Genomic DNA, 14,657 nt, shown 5'->3' on the forward strand with positions numbered 1-14,657 from the left:
TTTTAATATCTTTTGATGTCTTTGTTTTTTTTTTTGTATGGCACTTTACTTTCAAGAAATCAAGTACAAAGGTAAAATATTTTTTTCACTTTTTTTTTCTTATGTGAATTTTATATTATTAAGTGGAATATAAATATTTAAGATTAATAATTAGTATTTAGAGTATGGACTGTAGAGTGATTTATCTTTATCTTTTTTTTTTTTTTTCCTTTTTGTAGGGTACTTTACTTCCGAGAAATCAAGTATTGGGTAAGCTTTTTTCACTTTTTTTTTTCTTTTGTAAATTTTATACTATTAAGTGAATTATAAATATTTAAGATACTAATTAGTTTTTAGAGTGTGGACCGTGGAGTGATTTATCTTTATCTTTTTTTTTGTATGGTACTTTACTTTCAAGAAATCAAGTACTGGGTAAAGTATTCTTTTTCACTTTTTTTTACTTTCATAAATTTTATATTATTAAGTAGATTATAAATATTTAAGATAGTAATTAGTATTTAGAAAGTGGATTGTGGAGAGATTTATTTTTATCTTTTTCTTTTAATATGGTACTTTACTTTCAAGAAATCATGTATTGGGTAAATTTTTTTTTCACTTTTTTTTCTTTTGTAAATTTTATTTTATTAAGTGGATTATAAATATTTAAGATAGTAATTAGTATTTAGAATGTGGACTGTAGAGTGAGTTTTTTAAATCTTTTTCTATTCTTTTTCTTTTTGTATGGTACTTTCCATTCAAGAAATAAAATACTGAGAATTTTTTTTTCTTTTGTAAATTTTATATTATTAAGTGGATTATAAATATTTAAGATAGTTATTAGTATTTAAAGCGTGGACTATGATATGATTTATCTTTATCTTTTTTATCTTTTTCTTTTTTTGGTACTTACTTTCAAGAAATCAAGTACTAGGTAATTTTTTTTCGCTTTTTTTTTCTTTTGTAAATTTTATATTATTATGTGGATTATAAATATTTAAGATTGTTATTGGTATTTAGAGTGTCTAATGTGGAATGATTTATTTTTATCTTCTTCTTTTTTCTCTTTCTTTTCATATGATACTTTACATTCTAGAAATCAAGTACAATGTAATTTTTTTTTCACTTTTTTTTTTTGTAAATTTTATATTATTAAGTGTATTATAAATATTTAAGATATTAATTAGTATTTAGAGTATAGACTGTGAAGTAATTTATCTTTATCTTTTTTTTTTCTTTTTTTTTCTTTTTCATTTTGTATGGTACTTTAGTTCAAGAAATTGAGTATTGGGTAAGGTTTTTTTTTTCACTTTTTTTTTTCTTTTGTAAATTTTATATTATTAAGTGGGTTATAAAAATTTAATATAGTAAGCTGATAGATCCATGACAGTACCCAAAATGACGGGATGAAATCAGTAAAGAAGACGAGCCTAAGGATAACCTAAGTAAACGGCTTCGCCCTATTTCACTAAGTACCCTGGCATACAAGTGCAGAGGGAGGACATACATACCAAATGAAAAGCAGCACATATATTAAGAGTGACATTTGTAAAATACTACAAATAAAGTAAATTTTTACAAGTAGAACCCAAAAACAAATAGGCATTAGACATTGTTTAGATTTGAATCCAATTTACAAAAAAAAAAAAGAAGAACTGAGTTCAAGAGGCTGGGGTGTCTTGAGGATTCTTGTCGTTCTTGGAAGGAAGGTCCTAGACACCCTGAGAAGGAAGGCCTTGTGCAGTAGGAGGGTTGGCTGACGGGGTCAAAAGGTCGACGGGTTGATCCACGACAGGTTAGGCAAGGACGACGCCATCATCCTTTGGGTCCGCCTCGAGCTTGGTAGCATCGTCACTTTCCTTAAAGATAGTATCGCCCACAGGAGTCGACGGTAGAAGCTCGTCCATATTGACTTTGGATAAATCCAAGTCAGGGTAGACAGACTTAACTTGCTTTAGGCAGTCCTCAAATTCGTCACCGTAGTAGACGGCACAAGCATCTATGAAGGGCTGCGAGTCCTTAAATTCTGCCACAACATCACTCTTTGATGTTTCCACCTGGCTTAAAGTAGCTTTCAACTCCTTTTTCGCAGTCACTTTGGCTTCTTGTTCTTGCTTCCTCTGACGAACCCTCCTCCGCCAACTGTTCCTTTAGTGTCTTCACCTCCTTACCGAGAGTACGAGAAGCCTCCTTGTATTGCTCTTGCCCGTCGATCAGGTTCTTGATGCACGTATGCAAACAGGTAATCATTCCCTCTTTAGCGATGCCCCTATCTTACAAAGCCTTCATACGAACCATAGCCTACATGGAAAAAAATGACGTCAGCTTACTAAATCCCGTCTAGTGTTGAAATAAGGATAGAAACGTACCCGATCAAGATCAAACAGGCCTGACGCCCCTACCTCATCCGTTGCATGCTCAGCACAAGGGTCCATCTCTTCACTTTTTAGGATGGACTCCATTACCTCCATGGCGTAATCCTTGTGGGTGAGAAGGCGACAGTCAGGTCCCTAGCTGATGGGGCCTGATGTCGTCATCAGCCCTTTGCCTGCCCCATGGACAGACTTAGGAGGCGACAACTTCTTGGGGGGTTTATCCCCAGGAGTTATGGCAGCTTTCTTCCCGAGAAGAATGTCCTTCTCGTTGGCCTTCCTTTTAGTAGCCGCCTTCCCGACAACCTTGGAGGTTGACGAGGACGTCCCCTCCCCTTTTGCTTTTTTCTGCTCTTCCTTCCTCTTGGTAGCAGCAATCCATACTCTTTGTCTAGCTACCTCCATTTATACAAAAGACTGGAGGTGATAATTAGAAACAAGAGAAAACGATGAAAACAAAAGAGACGGGAGAAATTAAGGGATGCATACGTCGACAGGAGTAGGCGTTTAACCTACAAGCTTCAAGCGTTGGCTCTGGACCTCCACAGTATAAATGTAAAGCGTCGAGTGTAATCAAGTCTCAACACTTCCGCTTGTCCAACGAAATGGCCGTTACCCGATGGATAAAGTCCTCTTATTCCGCGGTGATATGTGGACGAACACTAGTTGAAAAGAAAAGTAGACGGTGTTAGAGGTTTGAAATAAATGGACTAAGTAAAGAAGTAGACGGGATCAACCTGAGTCCCTAACATAAGCCTAAGTGTTGTCAAAACCGTGGGGCATCGACTCCCACTCCTCCTGATGGCACACCTAGTTCGTCCCCTCGACAAAAAAGTACCTGCCCTTCCAATTCCTATTTGAATTGGGCATATCCAACACCAACTTTAGCTCTTTCTTCCTTACTACGAAATGGTACATCCCCTGGGACAAGGAGATATGCTGCCGTCGGTAGCACCAAAAGAACTCGTTAAGGGTTAACTGACAGTTCTCGCCACTCAGGCGACCCTACAAGATCTCATCCCCAATGAATATCCTCCAAGCATTGGGGGCAATCTGGCTGATGGATAAACCCAAAAAATTAGCCAGCTGACGATGAAGTGCCGTCAGCGGCAACCTCAGTCCTGCTGCGAACAAGGCATCATACATGCCCACATCCACAGTTTGCCCTAAATAACATTTCTCGCCCTCCTCAAGGATTGGGATGTCGTCTGGAATTTGGTAACGAGCACGTAAATTATTGAAGACATTGATCGACATCATCGACAAGAATTCATTGAAAGTCCATTTCTTAGGTAGAATGAAAGGACGATCATCCCCTTGGACTCCCGAGGTGCTCTCTAAGACCTCCTCACCACCGTTGTTTTCACCCCCGTCACCTGTTCTCTCCCCTTCCTCTTCACCAGTCTTTTTGTCTCCATCACTTACTCTTTCTTCCTCCCTTTCATCATCCTCGTCTTTGCCCTCACTCACCTCACCTTCTCTACAACTCTCCACTTCCTCGTCAGAAGAATGGGCCGATGTTTCCCTCTCTGATGACTAGGAGAAGCCTTCCTCGAGCTCGTGACCTGGCTGGAAGGCCTCATCGTAGCCCGCTCCCTCACGGATCGACAATTGTTTACTCGTTGCTTCTCTCGACATCTAACTACCTATAAGCGATGGATTTATTCTAAGAACCTAAATCAACGACCTCACTATAGAGTCTACTAGCTAGAAAAATAAAAATAAAAGGTAGAATAAAAGGAAAGAGAACTTACAGATGGGCAATTCCTTGGAAAAAGGGACGGTCCTAGGAAGTTGACAGCAACGAAGATGACGAGGTCAGGAGACTGACGGACGAAAGGAGTTTAGAAAGTGATGGTTTCTCTCTCTCGAAATCAGCAAAGGATGGAAAGTTGGAAATGAGAGGGGAGGTGAAATATATATAGGCAAAGAAGGCATGGAAGACGAAGCGACACGCTCGTCCAGAAACGAAGCCAATCAGTTTGTGCCACGTGTTCAAGCATTTAATGAAGGCAGCTGAAGGTATCATACATGAATGACCTTCCTGATGATGTGTACTCCATAACCCGTTAGCTAAAGCTGACGAGGATATGGAGTAGGGGGCAACTGATAAGGATAATTTTGTAGTTAAACCATGGCGAGGAAAAAAGGCGACGAACCCAATGATCCCGTTGGCGTCGCTTGCCACAAGTAACTGCATTATGAAGTCTTCAGTTTCATAACGAAGCTGACAACCCTAACAAAGGGATGATGCCATAAGCTAATGACCCTAATAAAGGGACGACGCGGTAAGCTAACGAGAATAAGCTGAAGAAAGTAAGCGAACCTCTATCTATAGCTTTACTTGATCTCCACGCATACGTGTATAAGGAGAGTTCTTGCGCCACAAGCTTAACCCTAATCAAGAAGACTCCTATAAGGAAAGGAACTCTAGGAGATATACAAAATTCAAGAGGTTCTTTCCTAGAAGGAAAGAACTTCTTGGCCAAGACACGGATGTCAAGCCCACACTACTATAAATACCTCAAAACCCTCATAAATCAAGGTACACATAATTCACCTTAGCTCTGGCACTCTATAGTTGTAAATAAGAGATTTCTCTAATTTGATCGTTGGAGGGCATTTGGCCGGTACCACACCTGTACTCTTCTTAAGGTCTTTAGCTTTTGTGTTGTGCAAGTTCTCTATCGAGAGCACGTGAGGACCGTGTGACTTACTGACAATTTTCGGTATCATCAAATGTAATGAGATGGGTACTGTGATTTTGAAAGATCAATTTGAAATCTTGGAGATGGAGAATGCTGATTGGCCTTTAACTGCCTATGAACTACTTCAACCCACAACAAAATTTGAATGCAAGAAATCTTGTCTACACGATTTTTATTGTGCAGTTGCCATTTTCCAGTATCCAAAATATAACAATGGCACGGGAAGATGTTGGAAGAAGAGATTACCGCTTTCTAATGGGAGGTACAACTGCAATGTCGTTGATAGAAAAGCTCTATTCAAAATATTGAAATTGAATAGCTCTTTACAAAATCCTACAAATCTAGACCCGGGCCATGGAAAGCAGGATCGAGCAATATCGATTCTTGCAGTCCTTCTAGGTACTTTTGTATTTTTTAACTTCTTTTCTGTAGCTGTAATTTATCTTCTTGTCTTTTGCTTGTGGCAAGAAAAACTACCAAATTTCTATAGAACCTTACATACAAAAGACCTTGATATGAATCTGCGTTCATTTTACATACAAAGACCTTGAAGAAGCCACTAGTGGGTTCAAAGAAGAATTGGGTAGGGGTTCTTTTGGCACTGTTTATAAAGGGGTAATAGTATCAAGTTATAGAAAATATGTTGCTCTCAAGAAGCTAGACAAGATGATAAAGGAAGGTGAGAGGGAATTCAAAACTGAAATAACAGTGATTGGCCAAACTCACCGTAAGAATTTGGTACGGTTACTTGGCTATTGTGATGAAGGTGAACACCGAATTTTGGTGTACGAGTTTATGTACAATGGTTCATTGTCGAGTCTCCTTTTTGGAGTAAAAAGACCAAGTTGGCAACGGAGAACACAAATTGCATTAGGAATTGCCAGAGGACTAATGTACTTACATGAAGAATGCAGCATGCAAATCATTCATTGTGATATAAAGTCTCAAAACATACTCTTGGATGATTTTTTTACAGCCAAAATTTCTGATTTTGGATTGGCAAAGCTTTTGATGAACCACAAAACCCGCACTCTCACTAGCATCAAGGGGACTAAAGGTTATGTTGCACCTGAATGGTTCAGGAACACACCAGTCACTGTAAAGGTGGATGTATATAGTTTTGGTGTCATGTTGTTGGAGATCGTTTGCTGCAGGAGATGTGTGGAAGTTGAGATGGAGAGAGCAGCAATACTTACAGAATGGGCTTATGATTGCTATAGTAGAGGGAAAGTTGAAAGATTGGTGGAAAATGATGAAGAGGCTATTAGTGATATGAATTGGGTGAAGAAGCTGGTAATGGTGGCAATTTGATGTGTACAGGCTGTGCCATTATTGAGGCCTTCCATGAGAGAAGTCACTCATATGCTAGAAGGCATTCCTAAGATTTTTGCACCCCCATATCCTTTTCTCTACAGTTCAACTTTTGAAGCTAAAAAGTCATCCATGGGATTTTCAAATAATAGTATGAAGAAATGAACCTCCCAATGTTGGGAGGCTCATTACTTCAACTAGTCTCTGTGTAGTGTCTAAGTGAAGTGGTGTCATAACAAGCCAAATAAGCTTTTCCATGATATCCTTTGAAAGTTTAGTCATTTGGAAAGATTGTCTTAATCAATAGTTCTTGTCATGAATTTAAGCTTAGTACTACTACTTAAATGGATTGAAATGCTATGCCAATGTGGCTTTATGGGGTTGTTGGTGTATATAGTCTATATATAGTGTGGAGACGTATAAATATATATATATATATATATATATATATACATATATATTTTTTTTGAGATAAGGAGATTTATGAATTTAAACTACCATAAGTCTTTCATATTGATTATATTGAATGGTATCAGTGTGTCTGAAAATGAATTCCTTTCATCTATGTCATGGTTGAGCAAAGCTTCCACTTTTCAATCTCCTTCTGCTTCAAAATTTAATAACCCTGCACTTCCTCCCTCATCCAATTATTATCTGAATAATACTCTACAGTTTCCATAATGATGATTTTTATAATTTTAAAGACAGAAAAGAAGCAGTTTCTTTCAAATAATGAAGAAAAAGTATTGATTATTTTATTACTAATCAATTATATAGGAATTTGAAAATCATTTTCGGTGAGCATTTGCTTGCCTTACACATGATTGGGAGCAACGCTTTGTCATCCACAGTTACGATGAAAAAAATGCAATGTAAATCATCAAAAATTATGATCCAATGCTAACTGGTTTTGAAGTTTCATATTGATAATGTCAGCCTTTAAAGCAGATTTCTTAATTAACCAAGAAAACTCTAGTAATATTAGGAATTTCGGTGCTTCATTTTTTTAGATAGATTTTGGGTTTCTTTTCATTTGCAACAATAAAAAATGACCAAGGAATCCGGGTAAAAAACATATTCGTATCTCTACAATAAATTTCATATCTTCACAAGAAGAAAACGTTTGACATAGATCATACTTAAACAAGCATCTAAGGAAATCAATGTCAGAAATAATATTAAAATGCCAGAAGAAGAGAGTTTAACACTAATGGAATTTTAGCAAAAACAGAATATTGGAGGTAAAACAGGATATACAAGCTTTGTTGGGTGCAAGAATTATGGAGGATTGTGAGAAATATCTTGGCTTGCCAGTAGTTGGGGAAAAATCAAAGGTAAATACTTTTAAAGATCTACAGGAAAAAATTACTAATAGAGTGTTGGGGTGGAAGGAGAAATATATTTCTAAAGCGGGGAGAGAGATGCTAATCAAAATGGTAGCTCAAGCCATTCCTACCTACTCTATGGGTATTTTTAAATTCCCAAGGGCTTTATGTGATGCCATTAATTCCATAGTGGCTAAATATTGGTGGGGTCAATCAAAGGATGAAAAGAAAATTCATTGGATCAATTGGAAAAAACTTTGTACTAGAAAGGATAGAGGTGGTATGGGTTTAGAGATATACAAGCTTTTAATATGACTATGTTAGCCAAACAAGCTTGGTGTTTGATTCATAAAACTCATTCTCTATTCTATCGAATGTATAAATCAAGATATTTTCCAAATTGTTCCTTTATGGATGCGGAGGTTAGCAGCAATCCTTCATATGTGTGGAGAAGTCATCTAGCAGCTAGAGATCTTATTAAGGAAGGTTCAAAATGGCAGGTTGGGGATGGAACATATATTAAAGTTTCAACTCATAAATGGTTGACACATAAACCAATTTTTTTGGGAGACGTTCAACCTAATCTGTTGGTGATGGACTTGAATCATGATGCCACTGGACAATGGGATAGTGACAAGGTGTTTGATCTTTGTGCTCATAAGACACACATGGAAATTCTGCAGATGCCACTGTCAAGGCTGTCCTCACGAGATAAACTGGTTTGGAAGGAAAACAGGTCTCAAAACTTCTGTGTTAAAACAGCATACCAGGTTGCACTTCGTATGGGGCAGCAGCAATGGGTTGAGCACTCTGGTTTGATGGCAGAATGTAAAATTTGGAGAAAGTTGTGGAGCTTAAATGTACTGCCTAAAGTAAGGATGTTTGTATGGAGGGCATGTTCAAATGTTTTGCTGACTCGGGATAATCTACATCCCCGAAAGATTAACATTGATCCAAGATGTGAATTCTGTTGCGAACACTTGGAGTCCGCTGCCCACTTGCTTTGGGAAGTCCTTTTGCACAAAATTTATGGGCCCTTTGCAGAGGAAAGCTTCAAAAATGTTCAAATGATACTCAAGATATTTTCATGCTATTTAGATGGTTGATGGACAAACTTTCTCAACAAGAGCTGGAATGATGGGTGGTGACAGTTTGGACAATTTGGAATGCTCAAAATAAATATTAATTTGAACATATCCAAATTCAACCCAAGTCCATTCTTGATGGTGCACTTGAATTTCTGCAGGAGTATCAACATTTGGTAGTTGCTCAATCAAGCAATTGAATGTGATCTGATCATTTTCTGCACAGCTGATGTATTTCTGCGTAGCGTTATTTTCTGCATAATTATTTGTTTCTGCAGAAATTGTTTTGTTTTTCTGCATAATTGTTGTTTCTGCAGAATAGGTCCGGTATTGTTGTAATAGGTGTCCGACTCCTCTGCTTGTTTTATAGGGTTCTATGTATTGTTTTTGAATTCTGCAGAAGTTGTTTTCTGCATAATTCTGCATAATTGTTCTGCTGTTAGCAGAGGGTTAAATACCCCTGTTTGTCTATGTAGTGTTCTGATGTAATGTTGTGGTCTATGCAGAAGTAGTTGTTTTCCTGGATAATTGTTTTGCTGTTAGTCGAGGGTCAGAGGTTTCAATTCCCCTGTTTTGTTTTGCAGGGTTCTTATGTACTGTTTTGCATATTTTATCAAATAAAATTTCTATCTTTTATCTCAAAAACGCACTAATCCAGTAAAAAGAATAAACTAATAAAGACTTATAAGCAATGCAAGCATTTGAGTCTTTTTTATAATTCAAAAAGTAGAAAAAGAGAAAACACATAATTAATATCAACTCCTACGGGGAAGAATATCCATGACTGAAAAATTCTCTTTCATATAAAATTCTTACTTTACAAAAACAAATATCCAAGTATTAACCACCACTTCCAAGAACCAACTTAGATGAGACTGGCACTATTTTAATCACCCTTTGTAACAAGAAGTTCAAAAGGTTCAACAAGACTTGGGGCCAAAAGAACACAATCTCATTCATAGTTCAACTTGGCCCCAATATAGGGTGCTCAATTTTGAAGTCTAGTCCAAACGAGAACACCACGTATAAAACAGCAGCATGAAGCAGTACTTCAGCCCTTAATTGGAGCGAACCATTAAGCCAACCTAGTCAAGAATCAACCAATGTACCACAAGCATGTAAAATATGCCAATTAAAATCTGTCTTTTGTGTCTAGAAAATACAGACAAATTGCACAAGGCTTTTTTTTTTTTTTTAATTAATAAATAAACATATTCACACACCAAGGAGAAGGGATGGAACTCTAATACAGAGGTACATGAGAAATATGATTACAAATTGAAAAATTAAGTAATACTATCTATGCAATCACACTGCTTTATTACCATATACATTATATTCATAGACAACATTGGGTACTTCAACTATGCCCTTAGAAACACATAAGCTAAATCTTATTATTGAAGAGACAAAAACAAAAAAGAATATGCTAAAGTTACAAACTTTTTTACAAACTGTTCATGTGGTGAGTGAAAATGTGATGATAATAGTTGGACTAGATGAGTTTGTAAAAATGTTGTAAAATAATTTGTGGCATACAGCCCCAAGGTCGGCCAAATTTTTTATTTTTTTCTCCCATCAATTCTTCTCCAATGATTGAATCCGCAAACCACTTAGCGTTGACTCTTGCAATCTTTTGAGTTTAGACGTCTTCCTGTCTATTCCCAAACCAAAAACAACAATTACTAGGATCGTATACATAAGCCAAAGCACAAAAAGAGAAATCGCTAACACTGGAGCCTGGTTTATGGTCAAGAATGACATAAAAAAACAAAACCCGAGGGAGAGAATGACCATGAAGACCGGACCCCTGTTGTACTGTACTGGAAGGAGGAGAGCAACCATTAAGTTTGACGTCCCAAATATTAAAAAATTACAAACCGAGAACACCATAAAAAAAAAGAATCCATATTCTTTTGAAGCAATGGGTGTCCCCGCTGAGTGTGCTACTGTTGTATTGCATTGAGTCTGATCATTGGTTCCGGAATGAGTAGTATTCCCTATTTCTGTGGCATTGCACTTACCATCATCTTGCCAAAGTCCCCCAGGAGGGTTGAGTACTACTTGATAGCTGATTGTTACAAGCAGTACTGCAACCACCAAAAGTACATTCCGCCTGTCGTCTGATAATGCCGTCATTTGACGAACATGATTCTTTCTCCAAAACTCGAAATATCCTAGTGATGGCGGCCTTAGGCAGTCTGCATACCAATGTTTTGTAGAAAGAGATGAACCCGATTTAGCTTTAGCACGGTGCAGCATAACCTTGATCTTTCTGTTGTCTACCTGTGTTTGTCCTTGCAAGATGTCCCATGCTGTTTTACCCTCTAAATTCGTACGGTTTATACTGACAAATTCCGGACCCCAAGCAAGTAAGTGACTCACAGCCTACAAAATGTAGTGATACACGGTCACTAATCTAATCAATGTAAATTAATCAATCCCCGTGCTTGGTCCGTTCTTAATCCAAATGCATAAACTACTTCTTTTATGCTTTTCAATAAAAATTATAACGAAAGAAGAAGAAAAAAATGATCATATATAATGTATTTTACATGCAATTGCAAAGCCATTGAATCATTAAATGATGAGATAATGTTTTATATATTACTAGTGATGGAACAATATGTACATAAACCAAGGGAGGCCATCACTCCTTAAAATTTTAATCATTTTCAAATAGTATATTAAAATATAAAAGATTTTAATTTTTGGGGGAAAAAAAATTGCTTAGCCCCAAAAATGAATTTTGGTTCAAAAAACAAAATGGTCATCTAGAATATTTCAGTTATTTTATATATATTTTTTTCCCTTTTATTCATTGCATGATAATACTGAATAGATGTTAGTGGAGAAAGTTTACCTGGGTTTCATTTTTTAATACTGCAATGTGCAACACAGTGTTGCCATGATCATCTTCCCAATTCAAGATGGCTCTTTCATAGAATTCAGCATTTTTAGATAAATTTCTTCCAAGCCATCCCACAAAGAATTTAAAAGCCTCGAGCTTGTCATATTTAAGGGCAACATGTAGAGCAGTCTCATTTTGCACCGTCACATCTGCAATAGAATCAGGACAGACTAATAGAAATTCTTCCAATAGATCAAGATGGTGATCACCTGTTGCTACTACATAATGCAAAGGAGTGAGACGCTCCCTTCCTTTGACACGAACAAGGTCCCCATCAAACTGTAGAAGCCGTCGTACCAGCTCAATTTGCCAATTTTGTAGAGCAAGGTGAATGGGACTAAACCCATCTGGATTTAGTTTCCAAGCAAATGAAGGCTTTAATCCCATCATCTCTGTGGCAAATGGTATGTGCCCAGCAGACGCAGCTATGTGTAAAGGAGTATCAGCAAATGGTAGCTCGTCGATGTGCTCCAGAAGTTTAACATCCTCTCGAATTAAGGAGTAAAAGGCATCAATATCTCCACTTTGAGCAACCTGCTTCAACCTCTCAACTCTCACATCCATTCTAGTTTCTAGAAAAGCCAGATATTAAAAAGGCAGAGTTTTTCCGGCTTCAACCACTGAGTGGAATATCAATCTCTCTATCCCTCTCTCCCAACAGATATCAGAATTTGCTTATTGGTGTTCTCAGTCTTAATATATACTACGCACTCATAATGTGTGGTATATGTTTATTGCAAAAAAATAACGTGTGGTGTGTGTGTGTATATATATATATTATCTTGCTAGACTTTGTTTGTTGGGTGCATTGGATGCCAAAGCTGCTTTTCTCACTCAAGCCTTTTAAGTCAAAGACAAGTTAGCTTTTTCATTTGTCAGATATGACTTAGGCGTGTGAAGGAAGAAAAGAAAGAAAAGCTGAAGATGAAGAAAAAAAAGAGAGATCATTCTGATTTGGCCATTTGGTGGGGTAAAGTCCCAAAAGTGTGATGACAGTGAAGAATTGCAAGAGAGAAAGTAGAAGAGAAAAACACAAAGAGCAAATAAAAAACTGTGAGAGATACACGATGAGGAGGAGAGCCGAGTGAAAAATAAAAAGGAGAGTTTTTATTTGTTTAAGCTATATCTCTAATTGTTTAAAATATCTCTAATTTATTATAAACTCAAGTTTAACTCTATTTTATATAGTGGAATTATTCGAAGTTTGTCCCGTGGTATTTCCCTTCAAGAATAATGCTAGATATATAAATTTTTTTACAAACTACTAACGTGATGAGTTGTTATTAGTAAATGAAAAAGTAATGTTAATATTAGGCATAAATAAAAACTAATAAAAAGTTGTTTACATCAACAGTTCATAAAACAAGTCACCAAATCTAAAAGCAAACAATATAAGTAATAAAATAAGAGAACAATATGGAAAGTAAAGTATTTCAAGAAACAAAAGTAGCAAAAATTTCCAGTATTTTATTTCTTGAAAGTAAAGTACCAAACAAAAAGAAAAAGAATAAAAAAAGATTTTAAAAAATCACAACACAATCCACACTTTAAACACTAATTACTATCACAAATATTTATAATCCACTTAATAATATAAAATTTGCAAAAAAAAAGTGAAAAAAAAAAAAATTTATCCAATACTTGATTTCTTGAAAATAAAGTACCATACAAAAAGAAAAAGATAAAAACAAATCTCACCACAATCCACATTATAAATACTAATTACTATTTTAAATATTTATAATGCATATAATAATATAAAATTTATAAAAGAAAAAAAAAGTGAAAAAAAATTTACCCAGCACTTGATTTCTTGAAAGTAAAGTACCATACAAAAGGAAAAAAAAAACAAAAATATAAAAATAAATCACTTCATGGTCCACATTCAAAAAACTAATTACTATCATATATATTTATAATCCACTTAATAATATAAATTTTATAAAAGAATGAAAAAGTGAAAAAAAATTTAAATAGTACTTGATTTCTTGAAAATAAAGTACCATACAAAAATAAAAAGAAAACAAAAAGATAAAGATAAATCACTCCACGGTCCACACTCTAAAAACTAATTACTATCTTAAATATTTATAATTCACTTAATGATATAAAATTTACAAAAGAAAAAAAAAAAAGTGAAGAAAAATCATACCCAATACTTGATTTCTTGAAAGTAAAGTGCATATAAAAAAAAGATAAAGTTAAAGATAAATCACTCTACAGTCCATACTCAAAATACTAATTACTATTTTAAATATTTATAATCTACTTAATAATATAAAATTTACAAAATAAAAAAAATAAAAAAATTATATAATTTACCATGTACTTGATTTCTTGAAAGTGAAATACCATACAAATAGGAAAAAAAAAAAGATGAAGAAAAATCACTCCACGGTCCACACTCCAAAAACTAATTGCTATCTTAAATATTTATAATCCATTTAATAATATAAAATTTATAAAAGAAAAAAAAAAGTGAAAAAAAAGTTTACCTAGTACTTTATTTATGGAAAGTAAAGTACCATAAAAAAAAAGAAAAAGATATAGAAAAAAAAGATAAATCACTTCATGATTCACACCCCAAAAACTAATTACTATCTTAAATATTTATAATCTATTTAACAATATAAAATTTACAAAAGAAAAAAAAAAGTGAAAAAAAAATTATGCAATACTTAATTTCTTGAAAATAAAATACCATAAAAAAGAAAAATAAAACAAAAAGATAAAGATAAAGATAATACTCCACGGTCCATACTCTAAAAACTAATTACTATCTTAAATATTTATAACCCACTTAATAATATAAAATTTACAAAAGAAAAAAAAAAGTGAAAAAAAAACCTTACCCAATACTTGTGTTAGGAAATTTAGACACCGGTTGATAGAATTAACATGTTTTAAACTCAAATTGTTAATTAGATTTATTATGCATAAAACTTTTTAAAATAAACAAACATCAATAT

At 35.0% G+C, this 14,657-nt stretch overlaps 1 protein-coding gene and 1 pseudogene across 1 annotated transcript; one reads left to right on the plus strand and one right to left on the minus strand.

The window, feature by feature from the left end:
* Positions 1–4,379: 4,379 nt before the first annotated feature.
* On the plus strand, positions 4,380–6,532 carry LOC142617053 (G-type lectin S-receptor-like serine/threonine-protein kinase LECRK1; annotated as a pseudogene).
* Positions 6,533–10,055: 3,523 nt separating this feature from the next.
* LOC142615133 (ankyrin repeat-containing protein BDA1-like) lies at positions 10,056–12,367 on the minus strand. The gene is made up of 2 exons (XM_075787832.1): positions 11,641–12,367; positions 10,056–11,165 (listed from the first exon to the last, which is right to left on the minus strand). Exons 1-2 carry the CDS (start codon positions 12,250–12,252, stop codon positions 10,356–10,358), a joined length of 1,422 nt encoding a protein of 473 aa, XP_075643947.1. The 5' UTR covers positions 12,253–12,367; the 3' UTR covers positions 10,056–10,355.
* Positions 12,368–14,657: the final 2,290 nt, after the last annotated feature.

Source organism: Castanea sativa, chromosome 11 (assembly GCF_040712315.1).
Source record: "Castanea sativa cultivar Marrone di Chiusa Pesio chromosome 11, ASM4071231v1".
NCBI lineage: Eukaryota > Viridiplantae > Streptophyta > Magnoliopsida > Fagales > Fagaceae > Castanea > Castanea sativa.

Bases quoted from the DNA above. Each gene is read 5' to 3' on its own strand.
- LOC142615133 (XM_075787832.1), bottom strand. From the start codon at position 12,252: ATGGATGTGAGAGTTGAGAGGTTGAAGCAGGTTGCTCAAAGTGGAGAT. The intron at 11,166-11,640 runs GTAAACTTTCTC...TACATTTTGTAG, and splicing joins TATTAAAAAATGAAACCCAG to GCTGTGAGTCACTTACTTGC.